General features: G+C 54.5%; 4 protein-coding genes across 4 annotated transcripts; 1 reads left to right on the plus strand and 3 right to left on the minus strand.

The window, feature by feature from the left end:
* Positions 1-1,739: 1,739 nt before the first annotated feature.
* On the plus strand, positions 1,740-5,615 carry BBK36DRAFT_1191558 (hypothetical protein). Its single transcript, XM_024896724.1, has 4 exons — positions 1,740-1,813; positions 1,875-2,181; positions 2,261-4,129; positions 4,263-5,615. The coding sequence occupies exons 2-4, from the start codon at positions 1,875-1,877 to the stop codon at positions 5,603-5,605; spliced, it is 3,519 nt and encodes a 1,172-aa protein (XP_024752000.1). The 5' UTR covers positions 1,740-1,813; the 3' UTR covers positions 5,606-5,615.
* A 513-nt stretch (positions 5,616-6,128) lies between these two features.
* BBK36DRAFT_1112318 (MFS general substrate transporter) lies at positions 6,129-9,221 on the minus strand (the record flags this gene model as incomplete). The annotated part of the gene is made up of 1 exon (XM_024889798.1): positions 6,129-9,221. A coding segment is annotated over one exon (3,093 nt), but the record flags the coding sequence as incomplete, so codon positions are not given.
* An 8,526-nt stretch (positions 9,222-17,747) lies between these two features.
* BBK36DRAFT_1166580 (hypothetical protein) lies at positions 17,748-17,981 on the minus strand (the record flags this gene model as incomplete). Its single annotated transcript, XM_024894934.1, has 1 exon — positions 17,748-17,981. One exon carries the CDS (start codon positions 17,979-17,981, stop codon positions 17,748-17,750), a length of 234 nt encoding a protein of 77 aa, XP_024752002.1.
* A 246-nt stretch (positions 17,982-18,227) lies between these two features.
* BBK36DRAFT_107662 (hypothetical protein) lies at positions 18,228-18,528 on the minus strand. Its single transcript, XM_024888911.1, has one exon. The coding sequence runs from the start codon at positions 18,461-18,463 to the stop codon at positions 18,263-18,265; it is 201 nt and encodes a 66-aa protein (XP_024752003.1). The 5' UTR covers positions 18,464-18,528; the 3' UTR covers positions 18,228-18,262.
* Between the last annotated feature and the right edge of the window lie 254 nt (positions 18,529-18,782).

Consider the following 18,782-nt stretch of genomic DNA (forward strand, 5'->3'; position numbering starts at 1 on the left):
GTCTCTTTATTCTTTACTTCTTTTGTGTAGGCGGGAGCCCAGAGACAAGAGAAGGGATGCATTCTGCGTGGCCTGGAACGGTGCGAGTCCCAGCCAGGGGGGAAGACCATACGCTCAATTCTTGGTCTGTCTTGTGCTTTGGCTTCTCGTGCAACCAGAAGTGCTGCTCCCAGGTCAGTTGGAGGTTTCTTTTTTAGCTAGGGGTTTTTGGTAGAAATTAGATGTCGAGCCAAAGATGGAATCTAAAGAGAAATAATATCCTGTTTGTGTCAAACACGTGCTCCTTTTGATGATGCTCGACGTATCCAAGGTTTGTGTCTCTGCCACAACTCATTACCACCTTATGTCATAGGCATATGGTTCTTGCGAGAGGGAACCAGCACAGCACATCTCACTTGGCGCCGAGGCACCCCGTACCTGCGACATCACATGGACGTGGCGGCTAAGTGCTGTAGATTGATCAGATTAGGAAGATGGGCCGATGGTTCTCATGTAGGCGGTCTGCGAGAAGACGATGCAGCGGAAATGAATGACGTCCAGGCAAAGCTGAGCTGGCGACGTCTCAGCTGGACTTTTTGCCTTGCCCGTTTCGATGACTCCATCGTAGAGTGCGGGATAGAGTATGTACCATTACTCGGGCATGAAGACACCAGCTTATCCCATAGTAGAGTATTCAACAAGGATTCCCTCCCATCCAGATTAGATCCAATAAGAGCTCGCCCTTTGTCTCCGAAACATGAAGCCTCTGCCACACGGCTTGAGAGAGATGTAACTACATGTATTCCCATCTCCAAGCACGTGACTTTCCGCCTCCAGACATTGATGTTGCTGGGATCTTGTTCTCCAAGCGCCCAACGGACGATGCACGGATCGATACTCGTCTCCCTGTGGCTGCTGCTCCCGCGCTTACAAAGTACGTTACCTTTATTCTTGGACTTACCAGCCAGTGCCTTTGCCTCCCAAGTATTCTTAGCCGCCCAACCATGTAATACAACCTCTGGACCCGGAATCCCTGCTCGCTGGCGCTTCATTGGACGGCGGGGGCTGGAAGCGACATGCAGTGCAGGTGCAGGCAAGCGCCCGGTCTATGGTGTACTTTGCACTGGAGTCTATTACGCTGCTGTGCGCTGGATGAGCTGGAAGAGATCTTGGCCGGGGGAGTTTTTACAGTGAGAAAGACCGGCAGATCAAGGTTATTTTTTTCTCTTTCTAGGCTGGGCCAAAGGGCGGGACATGGGTGGTTTTGGCTTGTTGCGCTTGCATGAAGAGAAGGCCGGGCGGCTGTGATGGCGGTTTGATTTGGCCTTGGGAGATGCGGCTGTTCGACCAGGGCGAAGATGGCGTGCATGCATACACGCAGTAATCGACTTGGGCCTCTCTTTCGATGGGCGCGTGTGTTTTGTTTCTGTTTCCTGCGGGTTGAGATGGGGATAATGGACAGAGGTGGTACGGAGTAGTTCAAGGATGGGGTGTCCTCCTGAAAATGTTTCTCTCTCTTTTCCTTCTCTTCTTCTTCTTCTTCTTCCTTTCTTTGGCATATTCCTCTCTCTCTCTCTCTCTCGTTTCTACTAGCAACGTTTCCCTTTTTATCTTTTCCTTTTCCTTTTTTCTTATTTCTTCTTTTTCTGTGTTTCTTTTGTTCTTCTCTTCTGTTCAGTTGGGTCATTTCGTTTTCCTCTTGATTCTTGTACGACGTCTCCGTTTCCAGAACGAGAAAACACACCTTCGTTATACCCTCTTCTTCTTTGCATATTCGTTTCGAAGCATGCTGAGATGCTGGTCGTCTCCTTCATAATACCGGGTCTTTCTTTAGGTCAGTCTACTCCTATACATATCACATCATACGCCACCTCTGATGCTAACTCTCGACTTAGATGCTTCTCGATAGAATGTCTAGAAGGCTCTCCTCTTATATGCTCCTCCTCCTCCTATTCATCACGCTCATTTCCACCGCCACAGCAGCGCCTCTCAACTCAGGAGGCATAGACTCATTCGTTCCGAGCTGCGCGGCCCAGTGTTTCGACTCCTTCCTCAACATCAGCTATGCAGACCACCCCCCGAGGACACTGCAGGCGCTTTGCCCGCGCCTGGGAGCAAACGGCTTCACGATTGGCGAGGCGGCCGTCCAGTGTCTTGTCGCGGAGAGAGCGGCAGGGGCCTGTTCTCGGCAGGTCGCAAGCGGTATGGGACAGATGGACATTGCCGTGTAGACAGAATGGAAGAAAAGAATGCAATGAAACTAACAGCTTTGTTTGAGCAGATGCCGTGATCGACAGGGCCTTTTTCATGTGCTTTGGCCAGCCGGGTGCTATATCGCCTACTCACTCCGTCATCACAGCCACCCTTGCCGTGCCAATCTCTGGCACAGGCCCCATTACCTTTCCGCCGGCGACCAAGACGAGCAGCACGACGATCCCCACGGCAATCCCCCGGCAGACGCGGTCGTCCATCTCTCTCCCCTCCACGCTCGTCACGGACCCGACATCGTTGTCCGGCCTCAGGCCCTCTGCCACCAGGTCGACCGGTGTGCCGACGACCAAATCCGCCGCCAGAACGACGAGGCAAACATCATCATCATCAGGCTTGCCCAAGCCATCGACGACGTCTTCCCGCGAGATCCTCACAACCGATCCAACGGCCCCGACATTCACCGTCACGAGCACCTCCGCAACTGCGACCAGTACAGGCACAGACGTCCCCGACGGCGCACAGGGCGGACAAGGACAGAAGGAGGCTTCGAAATCCCTCAGCACAGGACAAGTCGCCGGGATCGCCATCGGATCCATAGTAGGCGTAGGGCTCATCGGGTTCGGCATCGCAATCTTCTGCCGGTGCCTCCGCAGGAGGAGGTCCCGCTTCGGCGGAAAATGGAGGAAAGGCGTGCGGCCCCTGAGGGACTCGGGTAGCTTTGGCACGGAAAAGGGCCCTCATCACGGTGGCGGCGGCGGCGGAGGCACGGACTCTTGGATCACGAACCAGCTCCGGGCGCCGCTCGACCCGGGGCCGGTGCCGACGCCGACGAAATCATGGTACAACAGGGCGAGCTGGAGGCCGAGTGCCATCGGGCTTGCGATATCGCCCTCGCACACGCGCGACGTGACTCGGGCGCCGACGCCGACGTCTGCGCGGCCATTGTCGAAGCTGCTTCCGGCCAAGCCCGTCATGGATCGGGGGCCTCCGAGGCTCGAGGTCTCGCTGCCCAGCCGAGACGGAGACTCGCATTTCGGTGCGGCAGCAATCATGGGAGCCGCCGCTGGTGTCTCCTCAGGGGCAGCAGCCATGAGCGGAGCCATTGCCGCGTCTTCGCCAAAGCCCACACAGCCAAAAGCCGAACCAAAGCCTCCCCCAGCGTTGGCTCAGTCCGAGATCCATCCCGCGTTGCGTGAACGAGCCCCGGCTGAGCCGCCATCATCCATCCGGCCGCGCAATCTCACTCCCCAGAGCAACAAGCCTCAGCCCCCCTTGCCCCTGAAGCTGCTCATCCCCAAGACGGGCAACTTCAAGCCCTTCGTCCCCGTCGTCACCAGGCACGACAGCTCCACCACGGAGTTTGAGGAAGACGGCAGGATCTCCGTCTCGCCAGTGGGCGGCCAAGTCTGGAGACCCCCCTCGGCCGATCCCCAGTCAGCGGCGGCTGTCCCTTACTACGTTGCGGACCGCAGTGGCAACTGGAGGCTCGGCGACCCGGCACGGGCCCAGGAGATTGCGGAGCTCGAGGCGTCCATCAGCCCGTTGACCGCCGCCCCCAAGTCGGCCGCCCCCAAGCTGGTCGCCGGCCTGGGACTCGCCACGGAGGCGGCCGGCGCTCTGGCGCTCGTCAAGGCCGCGAGCCAACGAAGAGACGCCAGAGCAGCCGCCGAAGCAGCAGCCAGGTCCGCCGCCCAGCAAAAGCGAAACAGACAAATGGCTCCCGAAAAGACCATCCGAGCCGTCGAGCCGTCGCTGTCTTCGGACGAAGAGATCCAGGAGCGGGAGCGGGAGCAGCAGCCCTATGCCCCTCGACCCCTTTTCTCCGGACTACAACAACTACAGCAACAACAGCAATTACTTCCCCCGGCGCTCGTCGACCCATCGCCGCTCCTCGACGCGATCACTGACCCGCCCGAGGATCACCTCGACGGACAGCGGCGTGACGACCATCTCGACGTCGACGGACGACACCGACCTGCGTTCCCCTCCCCCGCTGGAGCAATCGCAGTCGCAGCAGGCGGGCAATCTCTCTCCCGTGGTGGAATCCCCGCAGGCCTTTCGACCGGGACCAGGCCGTTCGCCGACGCAGTACCCCAAGATCCCGGCCAGCCTGCACGTTGCCGTCCCTCCTCCTCCTCCTCCTCCAGCAGGCAATGCGAGAGGCGGGCAAGATGCCGCCGCAGGATACTATGCCAAGCCCGCGCAAGCAAGCCCCAGCTTCGGCGCGCCGCTCGCCGCCGGCACCATGTCCTCCGCCGGCGGCAACATGCCCAAGCAGCGCCAGCAGCAGCAGCAGCAGGGCAAGAAGCTCGTCAGCCCTCGCCAAGCCCCCGACGCGATCCGCACCGGCTCGCCCATGATGCGCTCCGAAAGCGCGCCCTCTCGGCCAGACACCAACAACCAGCGACGATACATGCAGCCGTCCCAGCGCAGCAATACCCTGCCACAACAACAACAAGATGGTAGTATTCCATCGTCCCAGGCCCCGCGGGCGTATCCGGCTCCTCAGCAACAGCAGCAGCAGCGATACCCTCCCGCTCAGCAGCAGCAGTCCTCGCAGAGGCCGCCTTCGTCGAACAACAACTACTCCATGCCCTACCGTCTCCCCCCCCATCCCACGGCCTACAGGCCCAACATTGATTCCTCGGGCTACTATCCGTATCAGACCCGTCTGCCGGACCTGATGACGAACAGCATTCAAGCTCAAGCTCAAGCTCAAGCTCCTCCCCCAACAACGACGACGTATAATCTCCCGCATCCTCCCCAGACGAACAGGTACCCGCATCACCATCCGCGAAATCACCAGCCCCCCTTTCTTCCCCAGCAGCAGCAGCAGCAGCAGCGGCGGCCCCAGCAACCTCAACCCCAGCAACTGCAACAACGCCGCCAGCAACAGCAGCAGCAACAACAACAACAAAACCTCTCCATCCAACCCACAGCCTCCACCCAACCACCCCCCCTCCTAACAACCACCTCCGCAACATCCACCTCATCCTCCACCTCAACATCATCATCCCTCCTCGCAAAGCGCCTCGGCGCCTCCCGCGCCGCAAACCTCACCATCCCGTTGCTGCCGCCCTCCGCCTCCTCGTCCGTCTACTCCACCGCCACCTCTTCTTCCGCCACCTACATCAACAACAGCGCCAACACCACCACCTCTACCAACAACAACAGTGCTGGAGCTGGCAGCAGCAGCAGAAGCAAATGGCTCCGCCACAACTCCATCCCCTTCCCCGCGGCCGCCGCACAAGCAGACCAAGCCCAAGCCCAAGGACAGTACAGCTCGTCGTCGTCGTCCCCAAAGAGGTTCCCCCCTCCCCCGCAGGAACCAGCAGAGCTGCCCGCCACCCCCGTGTGGAAACCTAGACTTACCCCTACGAGGAGGGGAGACGACTTGTTCCTCATTGCGCAGTAAATGAACACATCCCCATCCAATCCCCCGCCCACACGACGCATTACATACATTACATTACATACCTGCCTAGAAGGAAGGGGCAGACTTTATTCTGTACATATGGGAACACGGAAGGGGAGATGAGAAGCCCCAGGAGAAAGTGACGAGAAGGAAGAAAGACTGTTACCCCCTTTGACCATGGCATATGAAGAAAACGCTCGCTCGGCTTATGCATTCCTATTGTTTCTGGCCTTCCCATGCTAATTTTCCTCTATTACGTTTTGTCATGATATCTTTGTACATTATACAGCCGTTTGTCTTTAAACTACCTAATATTTTCTTTTCTCAATTTGCTCAAAAGAGCACATGTACACTAGACAGACTACCTACAACGCAGGGGACTGGGCTTCTTAAATGTCATGCAGTAGTCAGAAAAAAGCAAACGTTCTACACCAGGAAAAGATTGTGATTATATTCGAAAAAGGTTGTCTAGGTAATCCAAGGTTCACAAGCTCCTCCCCCAAGTCATGCTTCCAACCTGAGCTCAACGCTGCCGTCGATGGTCATCCACGCCCTCATTCTCTTCTGTCACCGTTTGGCTCATGACGCACTCCCTCTCCACGAAACGCTTCTGCGACGGCCTCGACGCCTGGTTTCCCATATTTGTCATCTCAATGTCCATGGCCGAGTCGCTGGTTTCGTCCGAAGGTCGCATGCGCCTCGAGTTTCGCTTCTTCACACTCCCCAGTCCGAAAAAGTCCTCCACATCACTCTGGATATCACTGAGCTTGTCGTCCAGTGCCTCGAGCCCCTGGTTCCACGCCGCTTGGTTCAGATGGGCATTCTCATCGACCAACTTGTTCTTCTTGCGGATCTCTTGCCACCGTGACTTGCTCCCTAACTCAAAGACGTTCATTCTTCGCTGTTTGCCGACGGGGTTCCCGAGCATGGCAGGTCGCCATGCCTTTTCCTCCTCCACCACCGCTTTCTGGTTGTTAGGCATAGAGGCGCGCCGAATGGTCGATCTGCGACGGGCCTCCATTAGCCGGTCCATTTCCTCCATCTTGGAATTCGGTATGATTTGCACGTTTGTAAACCGAGCCAAAATTAACAGCAGCATGATGCTTAGGACGAACAGGATGCCTGCCACGACTCCGGTAGCTACTTGCTGGCCCAGTGTCCTCGTGACCAAACCACCGAGGGCGCTGGCGCCGGCTGCAAAGATGAATGCCAGAGTATGGATAGCCGCGAAGCCCGCAGTGACTCTTGGGAACGAAGAGTAGTTTGTTCGCTGTTCAGACTTTCCCGATTTGCTACGTTGGCGCCCAGTCATCCCGGGTGAGAGATCAGAAGTGTCAAAACACTCCATCACCAGACCGTTGCATTCTGCAATAGCAAGGCACGATAGGAGTCCTATGCAAAAGGCAAAAATGGCGGGCACGCCAACGTGCATTGGGGGCCCAGACGACACCGCCGCGTAGCATATTCCTGCTATTGGTAGCAGAATGGTAAAGATGGTGCGCCGGACAAGGTGGGACGACCATGCAACCTTTCTCTCCATTGTTGCCTTGTTGGTGTTGAGCTGCGCTTGGCGAGACCTTGAGAAGAAGCTGGCCTTTTGAAAGGGAATAGCCAGTATTGCTCCAAGAGCAACGCTGCCAACAAGCAGGCCAACGTTGGGAGATCGCAGTTTGTAAAACTTGGACGTTAACGACCCCAGCAAGACAATGGTCAATACCACTTGTGCGTAGATCCAGGCGGAGTAGAGGGCGAGGATCAGGAAGCCGGGCTGGCGAAGCATCTCCAGAGTGAGGAGAATGCCGTGATATACCTCTTGTCCCCACCACTTCGGACCCGTCTTGACCCTGTGCATCATGATCTCGCCCCGAGCTACACGCCGTGAGATGTCGCCGTTCGATCTCACTTCCGCCACCGATCTTCTGTAGGCCGATCGGCGAACCTCGGGGCAGAGGACGTTAAGGATGAGCACAACGGCAATCATCATGATGCTGATGTAGAATCCCCATGCTGGAGGATATCTATCAATGACACAGGCACCGACGAGGAATCCGATGCCCAGAGACCCAACCCAGCACCATGTCCAGATCCCTAACCAGACTCCCATGCCGCCGCCATGCCTCCTTGCATCGTAATGGTCCACTACCTCTTGGTGGGGGTTTGCACTCATGAGCGAAGCTCCAAACAGATCCATCAGGATCGAGTGGAAATTCATGCTGGCAAACCCGAGGGAGCCCCCCATGAGCGTTCGGGATGCCAGAAGCATGGCTCTCCATGTCCCCGTGTTGGCAAGTCTCTGAGTGTTGACTGCGAGAGCTTGCGGAAACAGGAGGGGCATGGCAAGCACAAGACTCGTCATGATGTATGGCTTCCGCCCGTGAAGCAAAGGGAGCGGCCACAGGAAGAAGGTTGGCATGGCCAGGCCCAAGAAACAGCCCGTGTTTCCGTGAACGGTGGCGTGAGACTGGTCGATGATGTAGTACTGAATCGAGGGGACCAAACCTGCGTAGATGCCCAATATGATACCAATCAGGGCAGTACTGATGCAAGCTACGGTAGCGACAAATCTCTTGCGGACTGGTGACCAATCTCTGGCAGTTGGTTGTCGTTTGCGTGAGCTAGCCAAGCTGAACCCTTGCACACCCCGTAGACTGACGTGGGAGCGTTTCTGAAGGCTGATCCCACGATCAGCATGCCTTCGACGGCCGGCAGCTTCGCGGGGAGTATCATCTTCACCGGACTCATGTGAAGCATGCCTTGCGTGTGAGCTCCTTGGCGGCGGCTTGCTTTGTCGAGTCTTGGCTTGCAAGGCGACGGCGTCCCTCTTCCCCCTTGCAAGGTCGTCATATTGCCTCTTGCGGTTCAACTTGTGCGTTTGGACCGGGGGCTTTTGAAAACCCGGCCCAAACTGGCCCTCCTCGTTGATGCTTGATCGTCTACCTGGGATAAGGAGAGTTGCTTCAGCTGCAGTCGGGGGTGGTGTTCCCGTCTGCATGCGATATCCCCTTGTAGTCATATCATCATATACTCCAGAGTAGTTTTGGAGAACCTCGTTCAGCCGTGGGCGTTCGGGAGCACCGGTATAAGTGGCTGCATGCTGGTACAGAGGCCTTTTCTGCTGGGCCTCATGGTCGAGGTCAGCATCATGGGTCTTGCCAGGGCTCTCGTGAGTGTAGCCAGAAGTGTCATCCTGAGAAGCCCCATCCTGGCCACCAGGTACACTGTCGCGGCGAGTATGCAGATTGATGCACGGTTGATAAACCCTGGGGCATGAAGGAGTGTCAGGCAGTTGCACTCCCTCGGAAGCCAGTGCAATGGCCTCATTCATCAGCTTTTCGAGATCATTCACCGCTTGTTGAAATATGAATGGATCAATCTTTGGCTCGGACCTCCCAGAATGAGATGACTGACCCGTCACACGGCGGGATGGGAGCAGGCTTAATGATGCCGCATCTGAATGCCGCCGGTGCTCTGCCGAGAGTGATCTTCTGGCCTTGCTCTTTGAGGGTAGCTCTGTATATCTGGTGGTATATGTCTCTGGGTACTTGAGTATATCGCGAAGCCACTGGGCAGTGCGCTTATAATCCAACGTCGAGCCGAGAGACTGCGTTCGTAGTGACGAAACATCCGACGCCAGTCTCCTCAAGTTCCCGTCCTACGAGTGAAGAGACTGACCCGATTCCCTTGAGAAGAATGGCTTGTCCTGAGTAGCCGTAGCACTAGGCGCTTCCTCAACGGGCCGAACCTTGGACGCCAATGCATGGCTCTCGTGTCCGATCGTTGATGAAGGCTGAGTCGTGAAGACCGGGCGAACCTTGGAAACGGGGATAGGAGAGTGAATGATGTGACGTTGAGAAGGAGTAGACTCTCTGCGTTCATGTGAGATCGAGCCCCGACTTCCTAGCCCGCCGTTTTCGGGAGAGAACGAGGAGCTTGCAGCAAAACGATGATCGTGTATGACACTTTCATCAGTCGTTCGAGTGAATGGCCTGACCTTTGAGTTGGTACTGTGGTGATGAGGATCCTCCTCCCGAGGCAAATCAGGCAGAAAGGCGCGGAGCTTCGAAGTCGGAAACGATAGCTTCCGGCGACCATCTCCGTGATCACCGTCGCGATCATCTTTCTCCGAGACGACAACGTCCAGCCCATCGATTGTGTCATAGTCACCACCCTGATTCATTCCGAGCTCAACATCGTCAGCCACCGGGTTGAACGGCTGAGCTTTGTTGGCAGAACGTCTATAGTCAAGCCCGCGCTGATCTCCTGGAGTCACCGGATGATGTGTGGGATAGTAAGAGAATGCCGGGCGAACCTTGACGGCAATGCTGTGGCCCTTGTGGCGATGGATTGGCACCGTCACCTCGGTGACCGAAATATCACCACTCGACATGATGCGATGCATCTCACCGCTTATCATGGAGATATCGGACACTGGTGAGGATGGATGCGATGACGAAGCGAACGTACGAGATCCCGGTGATTGGACCCCGTTATCGCAGAAATCGGCACCCTCTAACAGCCCAGGGTGGTGTACGCTGGCATGCACATCGTCGTCTCCATGCAGAGAAGGGTTGACACAGTCTCGATCGATGAGGGGTATCGGCAACGAGTAGGCCATCTTTTCTGACTGGAGAGCAGGGGACGTTTGTTGGGGAAGTCCAGAAGCCGCCTGACGGGGGACAGAGCCGCGGCTGTCAAGCTCTGGCTTGGACGACTGGGAGGGCGTCTTCATAGGAGGGGATCGGCTGACGACGGGCGGCGCGGGCAGGTCTCTGTCGACAAGGGTCGATCCGCTGGCCGACGCCTTGAGCAGATGGTGTCTGAACGCAGCAGCCCGGCTAGCAGAGGCTCCGGCCGTGTCAGTAATCACACCGTCCTGCTCAGGCCTGAGTGTGGTAAGAGCGCGGTGGCCGCTCCGTGCTGCCGTCGGATCAGAATCTCCAGAGTCCATGTCGGCTTGGTAATGGGGCTGCCGAACCTGGGTGCTGTGGGATAAAGTCAGGGGTACCACCTCCTGGTGATGTAGACCCCGTGCCCTCGGGACGTGCAAGTACACAGCCCGGACAAGAGGCGTGCCTCGAGCACTAGTATGCAGCAGTGCTGAGGGAAAATGGGGGCTTCGGGCTAGGGTGACCTTTCCTCCAGGCTGACCCGGCCCTGACGGACCAAGGATTGATCGATATCGGTGTCTGAAGTAAAAAGCGAAAGCGGTGGCTGGTTCGAGTGCTGAATGACGCAGGCAGGAAGAAGGCCGGATGGCCTCGTGGGGTGAGAGGGCAGAGGAAGCTGTGAAACCATGCAGTTCCCGGTGAGCATGCAGGTATATGCCGATACTTTGCGAGTAGAAAATACAGTCGAAGAGTGTGCAGGTAGGAGGAACGATAGGGATGTCGTGAGGAGAGGGGAAGCGGAGGAGGTTGGTGATGGATGGAGAGAATGCTGTGGTGAGGTCGGATGCAAGTTTGTAGCACTTCAGGTTGTGTTGATTCCCGCTTATCGGCTTTGTTGACGTCTAACCTTCCTTTGGCGAGAGTTGGCGAGGCGTGGGAGGCACCTTCCAGATTCCCAGAGTCCCAGATACCGGGACAGATGTGGAAGTACCTACATCGAAGTACCTTTCTCTCCTACGGTATCTCAGTCTTTCAACCACCAAATCACTCCATCTATTTTCCCTCTTCTATCCTCCCCTTTTCTCCTCATAATCTCCCGCAACAGGTGAAGGAGTCGGAACCCGGAATCAAGTCTGGTCAGCTACTAGCTCGTTCAGGCACATACACACGGGAGAGACGGTAGGGGGGGCAAAAGGGGACCACTCAGAGTGAAAGCGGCAGATGGCAGAGTAGCAGTGACAAGCCGTGTGCCCTGCAAAGGTGCGGGTCGTCACTAGTAATTACATTAACTGTTGCATCGACGCTGATGGTTGTGTGGTTGATGACTCTGGACTGGCCAGGAGGGTGTGTATCATCACATAATATGCCCGTTTCGGGGCACGACCTCATAAGTTACCGTTTGAAATATCAGAGTAGGCATGGATAAAGAGGCAGAAGAGATTTGTTCGATACTTTGACTCCCTAGCGGTGCCTTATCATGTTGTAATTACTTGCTGGAGATCTATGCTACGATAAAACGTTATCATTCATGATGGTAGACAAGGCATCACCGAAGCGTCCCAACCAGTGAGGATGTCTAAACAGGCTTCAGTCTCTTCCAGCAAGCCGCCGTACTGGGTACTCTCTGGGAAGGAAGCATGCTCACTCATCTCCATGTCATCAAGGCAGCGCTGACCGGAGCCCCTTTACTCACCTTGCCACCTTGGTCCTTGAAGGCATCATCAAGCCACTGACAGTGTAACATCCGGTTCCAACTCCGTGCTCTCCAAGCACCCATTTACACGGCACGATGCCCAACCCCTAGGACACCTAGAAGCTCTAGGCAATCATCACGCCGGATTTGCTAGTTGTTCCTTTCGCCCCCGTCTGTCATGGCTCACCTTATTCTGCCGTATTCACCGCCGAGACCTATTCCAAGCGCAACCTGAATCCAGCACCTGCATCTACAACTATCTTGTGAAGCCTTGACATTACAGTCGGCTCACACGCGTTCCACAGCCGCTGCGCACACACCCGTACAGAGAACCGCTGCCGTCCCGACGCATGTACGCAGGGTGGCAGTGGTGTCAAAGGACCATCCTTCAGCCTTATCGTTATTAGCGGGTTGGCACCTCAGGCACATGTAACGATGAGGTCCTGCAAAGGCCTGCACTGCTTGTGTCCCTTACCGTACCCGTAGGTAGCCATGAGCCTCGCGCAATGCAGGGCGCTCCAGCTGAGGTTTGCTGCGATCCCCATTCCGCCGCTTGATAGCACAACGCCCCCTCCTCCCTCCGCATCCTTCCCCTCGTATTGTCAGGTACGATACGACGAGATCGGAGTGCTCCCTCGGAAGCGTTACACCATCAACTCCGGAAGCTGCCTATCCTCCATGATCTTCTGAGCATCATCTTTTTTTAGTCATCCTAGTCTGACACGAGAGGAGTGTGGCTTCGGCGTCGATCGGCGCAGAAAAGAAGAATACCCTTGATGGTGATGATGATGAAAACACGGCTGTTGGCATCGCGAGGAAACAGCCAGTAACAATCATTCCTTGGCCTCTTTCAAAAGCCCCAACCAGGCATCAGAGTCCTCTCAGCGGTACCTCTGCCCAAATCGAGACAATCTGCCGACAAACGCCTCTGACTCCTCACCATGGCAGCCCACCCACCGAACCAGAATCCTGCCGGAGACACTGCCGAACGCTGCCACCACTCCTCGGCACGTAGGATTCCTCCATCCAAATCGAGTACGACGGAAAGGAAGGAAAAAGAAGGACATGGAGAAGCATGGAAATATACGGAACATTCCTCCCAAGGCATGACTAACTTGCACCAAAATGATGCTACAGCATTCGAGTCCTACGCCTTGCGAACCAGCAAAATATAGCAACGGGTTCTGCCTGGAGCATCAGGCTTCAAGCCCTCCGACCGCACATGAGACATATTACAGCGATGACTGTCTGATCCAGGCCACAAACCACTTGCTGTATGTTCTAAGCCCCGTGCCGAGATACAACAGGAGGTAGGACACGCCCATTGCACTCCCACCGGGTACCGCACCCAACGGATTTCCCAGCAATCGGCGTTATCAGTGCCAACTTTTCCCCCAGACGGCGACACGGCTAAAGTGCTCGCAAAGAGAAAGCATTGCCGGGTAAGTAAGCACAAGATGAATGACTCTACGTCCCAAATCTCTGCTCTGCCGCTTGCCCGTGAAAAAGAGCCTCACGCGGCAGGCAGCACGCCTTACATGTAACCCAAACCCAGGGGGCCATCTGTACTCTGTACATGCACTGCAACGCTGCACGACGCACCAGGCCAGGGTACCCGGTACCTGCCCTTGGACTGGAACTCGACCGTTTCTCAACAAGACTTTCATCCGTAAAATACATGTACGCGTTACGTTGAGTAGAGCGAATGGAGCAAAACCCCAGTAGAAATGCAGGGCCAGTTGCTGCAAGGTTCCCCGTCCCGTTCCAGGACATCCGGGTCATGTGTGCGGCTTCAGCCCAGCCAGTGGGTTCGCGTTGTCCCTGTTCAATTCAAGACCCTGTTCGAGTTGATCAGATCCCCGTTTTCGGCTCAGCCTACCAAACAGTTTCAAGCGTACACGCATGATATCAAGTTGTCTTGTCCATCTTCGCATCCGCTTAAACAGAACAGCAGAATAAAGAATGCTTGTTTCAAGCCCACGTCGCCCATCAGATAAATTAGGAAACCAGGCTGACAAAGCCACCTTACTAGAGTGGCTTTGAACGGCGCATTGCCTTGTACAAGAAAAAGGGCGCGCCCGCGGATAATCGACAAGTAATGACAGCGCCATCTCGAACCGAATGTCATCGCCCCCAAAACCGCCCGGATCGCCCGCGCCAAGGCGTCTATTAGCTCACAGACGCGCTTGCGATTCCGCCCTGGCCTGTTGATCATTCGGTAGAGTAATGACTTGTTGTATGACATGTGCCACGGGGCGAGAGAAAAGGGCCGGAAAGCATTGATCCCATCTCCTCTGTGCTGTATGTACGGAATCATGTATTGGATGTATTATCAACCATGTGCATACATTGACATTGATACCTTACCACTACAACCACCACCACTTACACCACCACCACCATCATCATCATGCATCTCACATGCGTGTCTCGCCTGTCCGCCCCTCCCTCCGGCCATAGCATGTAGCCATCCAGAAAAACAGCTGCCGCAATGCACTGCACTGCACTGCACTGCACATCTCACGCCTACCCTCCCTATCCCAGCTCGCCGGAACCAATCACGGCGCAAGACGCAGCGAAAGGCGATCACAGCAATTAAACTACCCAACGCAGATGGAGGACCTCCCCAAAGGGATCAAAATTTCCCGTCCATATAGTATCTTTATCACTACTTGCACCAACACAACTGCTTCTTTGGGGAGGTATTGCTCAAAGACAACGGCATGTAGCAATTTCCTATACCGGCTGTCTTTCCTTTTTTTTCCGTCTCTGATTCAATCACCATCCATCCGTCTATCATCTCTAGTAATTTTCATCTTGTTAATGAGGCTCCCCGAACGTAGGTAGTAGGTAGTATCAGCATCAACCCTCAAACGCGCGGAAAAACTAAGCGCAAGAAACGAAATAGACGCGGCATGAGAGAACAGGGCCGATGCCGTCAGACAAAAGTCGAAAAGCACGTTTTTTTCTTTCTAAATTAAGCAACCCCTCAAACCTCAAACGAATAAGCTCAACTTTCTCTCCTTTTTGCCTGGCAGAGCCTCACTGCTCCCTAGGTATTCCCCAAACTATATGCCCGCTTTTGCACTTCTTTCTTACCTTTCTTTTTCCACCATCTTGCACGACTCATGATTCTTCTACCACCCCCTTCTAAGAAACGCAAATCAATTCCAACTTCGTCCCACATTGTCAAGCGCGCAGCCGCAGCCGCAACCGCAGCCGCGGCTGGCGCTTGTCTTTCCCTTTCCAATCCTCAAAATGATTCCCGTCTTGGCCATACCACATGTCACGCCTCTCACAATTAGGCAAAAGCCCTCCTCGCCGAACAGTTTCTTTCTGTGTTCCTTGTCTCTTGTCTCCTTGTTCTTTGTTTTTTTGCGGGTTCGGGTTCGGCAAGCCAACAAGCCACACTCACCCACGCCGTTTTTTTGTGGTCTAGGCAAGGCAAGGCAAGGTAAGGTAAGGCAAGGTAAGAGATCTAAAAATAGCTCAGCCCACACCTTTACCCGTTCTCCAGTTTCCAGCCTCAGCTTTTTGTTTCCCCTGGTTGTTGTCTTTGGTCTTTCTCATGTCCTCTCTTTTTCTTTGCCTTGTCGATGCTTTTGGGTGCCCAGTAAATAAGAAACAAACAAGGGCTTCGAGTGTTTCCGATCAAACACTGCCCCCCCAACGTTCCCGTCGCTCAGGGCCTAGTTCATGACCCCCATTACCTCCCGCCCGGGATCAATCTCAACCCCCATGCACGTTTCTGATGTCAAAGGTAAGGTAGTAGTTCCTAGACTAATCGTTAGGTCTTCCGCAATAGTGCCGTGTACAAGTAAGAGGGAGGAGGCCATCAAACCGGCCATTCTTCCGCTTCCCTAATCGCGGAACTCACGCCGCGCTTTTCTAAGCCTCACGGGCGTGCGAGCGCGGCCTCAACCATCGTTTTTCCCACCCTCCATCTCGCTTAAATGCAGAAAAAGAGACCAGCGACATCTTCAGGCTTACGGCCTTTTGAAGAAACCCACTGTTGTTACTATTCACACGACCCCATCGACTAAGAACAATGGCATAGGAGAGATGAGCAAAGAAGTATGAAGAATCAACAAAGCACTTACTTCTCAAAGGACGAACTCAGTCAATTCAGGGATGAAGAGACAAGGAAACTGAACAGAGTTTTGTTGGTAAAAGGTCGATTGCGTCTACATGCCAAGTAGTACTAGTAGTTCGTACTGTATAAGCCCGGAGATAGTAGAAACCGATGTGACAGATTGAATTGGGAAGCTTTTCCGTTTTGACAGCTCCTCGGGGTCAACGATGACAGCATAGACTACCTTACCTTATGTAAACAATCCGCACAGCATCGGCAATTAATACGAGCATACGACGTCCTCGGTCTACATTACCCCGTTGTGTTAGCTGTCCCGCCGAAGCCGTCGCATCAGCTGTTCAATAATACAAGATTAAACAAAACCAAGCCGTGATACGGACTATTAGTTGTTCAAGAAAAGAGACGGATCGGATATCATCAAGAAGCACGGCACAGGGGTAAAAGGCACAAGTAGGATATAGTCTGAAGCTTTTTGTTCTATTGACTGGCAGCATCCTGATGCCGCATACGAGATAACTAAGAAAACTGATTGGTGGTGCCCGCCACCAGTGTCACTGAGACGTTGCGCGCAGCGCAAACCCATCTAATCAACTGCAGTGGTGGTAGTACAGGTAAAGAGCAAGACGACTTATTCGCAGAGAAAGACAAAGTGAAGAAACCAAAAAGAGAAAAGACAAGAGAAGAAAAAAGATAATGACTGTTTGAGCAGAGTTCAGATTCGCCCACGGCAGTGCACGCACCGCCGTAGGTTAGAAGCTGAATCCCAAGGAAAAGCACACCCAAATAAGACATTACCGATTGGCAAAGTATGCAACACCAGGTGCATAACGTGGCCCTTCTTGCAAACCCGCATATCCCCAAGCCCAGTGTATGTCGTCCCAAAATAGTCCCAGATCCAGCAATGAAGAAAAAACAAGCAAAGAAAAATAGGAATCAGAAAAAGAGAAAACAAACAGAAGCAAGGGCTGTAAAATCAGCGCGAGCGAGATGAGGTCGTCTATTGCCATGCCATGCCGTGTATTCCGAGGCCAATCCAGTTGGCCAAAAGATTCAAGAAAAATGGACAGCAATGGTCCAGGTCGCCTTGCGGCGGTCCGAGAAGACAGAAAGCGGAGAAGAAAAGGAAAGAAATGAGAAAGAAATGAGGAGGGAAAATGTGACAAGAGTATAAAGAAAAGGAAAAACAAAGTGAACGCAATCGCTCTTAGAAGCGGCCGTGTCTCTCGTGGTCGTGTTCAAAGCCAATATCAACAACAGGACAAAAGAAAGAGTCCAATCCCGGATGCTATGCAAATCGAAACTCTAAACAATGGAGAGGATCGCCATCAAACAGAATGTCGTAGGTAAGAAAGTGATGTACTCGGCGCTTCATATCGCATCAGTCGCTTATGCCCAACCCAAGGTATGACGCCGGGAAGCAAGTGGAGTCGTTGCTGTGGCGCATCGTAAATCGTCAAGGAACGGGCTCCGATGAGGGAGAAAGGTCGTCATTGTCTCATTTTTCCGTGTCTTCAGTAACGTCGTGATGTAGGTCAAGGTGGTGAGGAGAGAGGTTGTGGACATGTTGATTCAACATGGATTCGTGTGAGCGCGATTCGACAAGGCGCTTTGGCGGCCGTGGCGGACGAGCATGGGGAGTATCGACGACGGATTGGCAGAGTAAAGAAACGAGATCCAGTCGTCCAGCTCGAAGCGAAGAAGCCGCGGGAAGTGCCATGCCGGAGGGCCCGCTACCGAAGACAACACCCATCATCGGTAGCTCTTGCGGCTGGAGTGGCCACTACCGTAACCCGAGTCTGAGTAATTGAAGTCGCGTGCGTGATGGGCACTGTGGCCTGTGTGTGCACTGCATGCATAGCCAACGTAGATTGTGCGCTGCTCGATGTTGTGGCCCGGCCTTCCGTATGCCGCGCAGCGGTCAATGGCGTGTTGGTAGTAGAGGCAGCGGCAAGCCGAGTAGAGCTCAACAAGTTGGTAACACATGATGTGGTAAGGTTGGTCTTGAAGCGCTGAAATAGAGTGTTGGTCGACGAGTTGTCGATGGCTGCATGCGAAAGAGGGGGGTAGTAGAAGAGAAGCCGGTAAACGGTCCCCGGGTCTATATCTCGGGCCAACAAGTGATGTTGGAGCAAAGCAGTTGAGAACTGAGGCAGGGGTGCTCGTTTGTTGGTCGAAGGGAGGAAGTGGCTTGTTTGTTGGTCTGGTTGTGTAGGTGGAAGTTGATGCCTTGAGAGTTTGGTCTCGAGGTTGGCGGGTATAGCTCTTTATAAGACGAGCAATGCTAAAGAGAAAGAAGCAAGACAGACAAACGGCACTGACAAGGGAAAATAGGAATATGAAACTAGGCAAGGAAACCGATCTCTAAAGGAAACTGCCGGATGGCTATGGTAATGGGAATGATGGGAGTGTGACTGTGGATGCAAGGTAGGGTCAAGAGCGACGAGGCATCGCAGCCTTATAGCCATCGTAGCCTAGAGTCGACAACGAGCGGGAGCCGGGACCAGGTCCTGGTCCAGGTGTGCGAGGCACCAGAGTGATCGGTAGTCTGCGGTAGAGCATTACTGGTACCGCTAGGTACTCACAGTAATCTGGCATGTCCAGGACGGAGGCGTGTGCAGGACAAGGGCTCTCCGTTTGTACGACTTGTCCTGTCGACTCCAGAAAGGAACAGGACAGGGCCGGGAGGCGTGCATGGCTGGGATGCACTTGAGCGGACTATGCTACAGGCACGCCCCCGCCCCTAGGCAAGGTAGGGCCATCGGACGCTTCTGGGGCATGGGTAGA

Source organism: Trichoderma citrinoviride (assembly GCF_003025115.1).
Source record: "Trichoderma citrinoviride strain TUCIM 6016 unplaced genomic scaffold BBK36scaffold_3, whole genome shotgun sequence".
NCBI classification, from domain to species: domain Eukaryota; kingdom Fungi; phylum Ascomycota; class Sordariomycetes; order Hypocreales; family Hypocreaceae; genus Trichoderma; species Trichoderma citrinoviride.

What these genes read in the sequence shown, in the direction of transcription:
- BBK36DRAFT_1191558 (XM_024896724.1), top strand. Translation starts at nt 1,875, where the DNA reads ATGCTTCTCGATAGAATGTCTAGAAGGCTCTCCTCTTATATGCTCCTC. An exon ending in TTCTCGGCAGGTCGCAAGCG is followed by an intron (nt 2,182 to 2,260) that starts GTATGGGACAGA and finishes TTGTTTGAGCAG; the next exon opens with ATGCCGTGATCGACAGGGCC. An exon ending in TCACCTCGACGGACAGCGGC is followed by an intron (nt 4,130 to 4,262) that starts GTGACGACCATC and finishes GACCGGGACCAG; the next exon opens with GCCGTTCGCCGACGCAGTAC.
- BBK36DRAFT_107662 (XM_024888911.1), bottom strand. Translation starts at nt 18,463, where the DNA reads ATGGCTATAAGGCTGCGATGCCTCGTCGCTCTTGACCCTACCTTGCAT.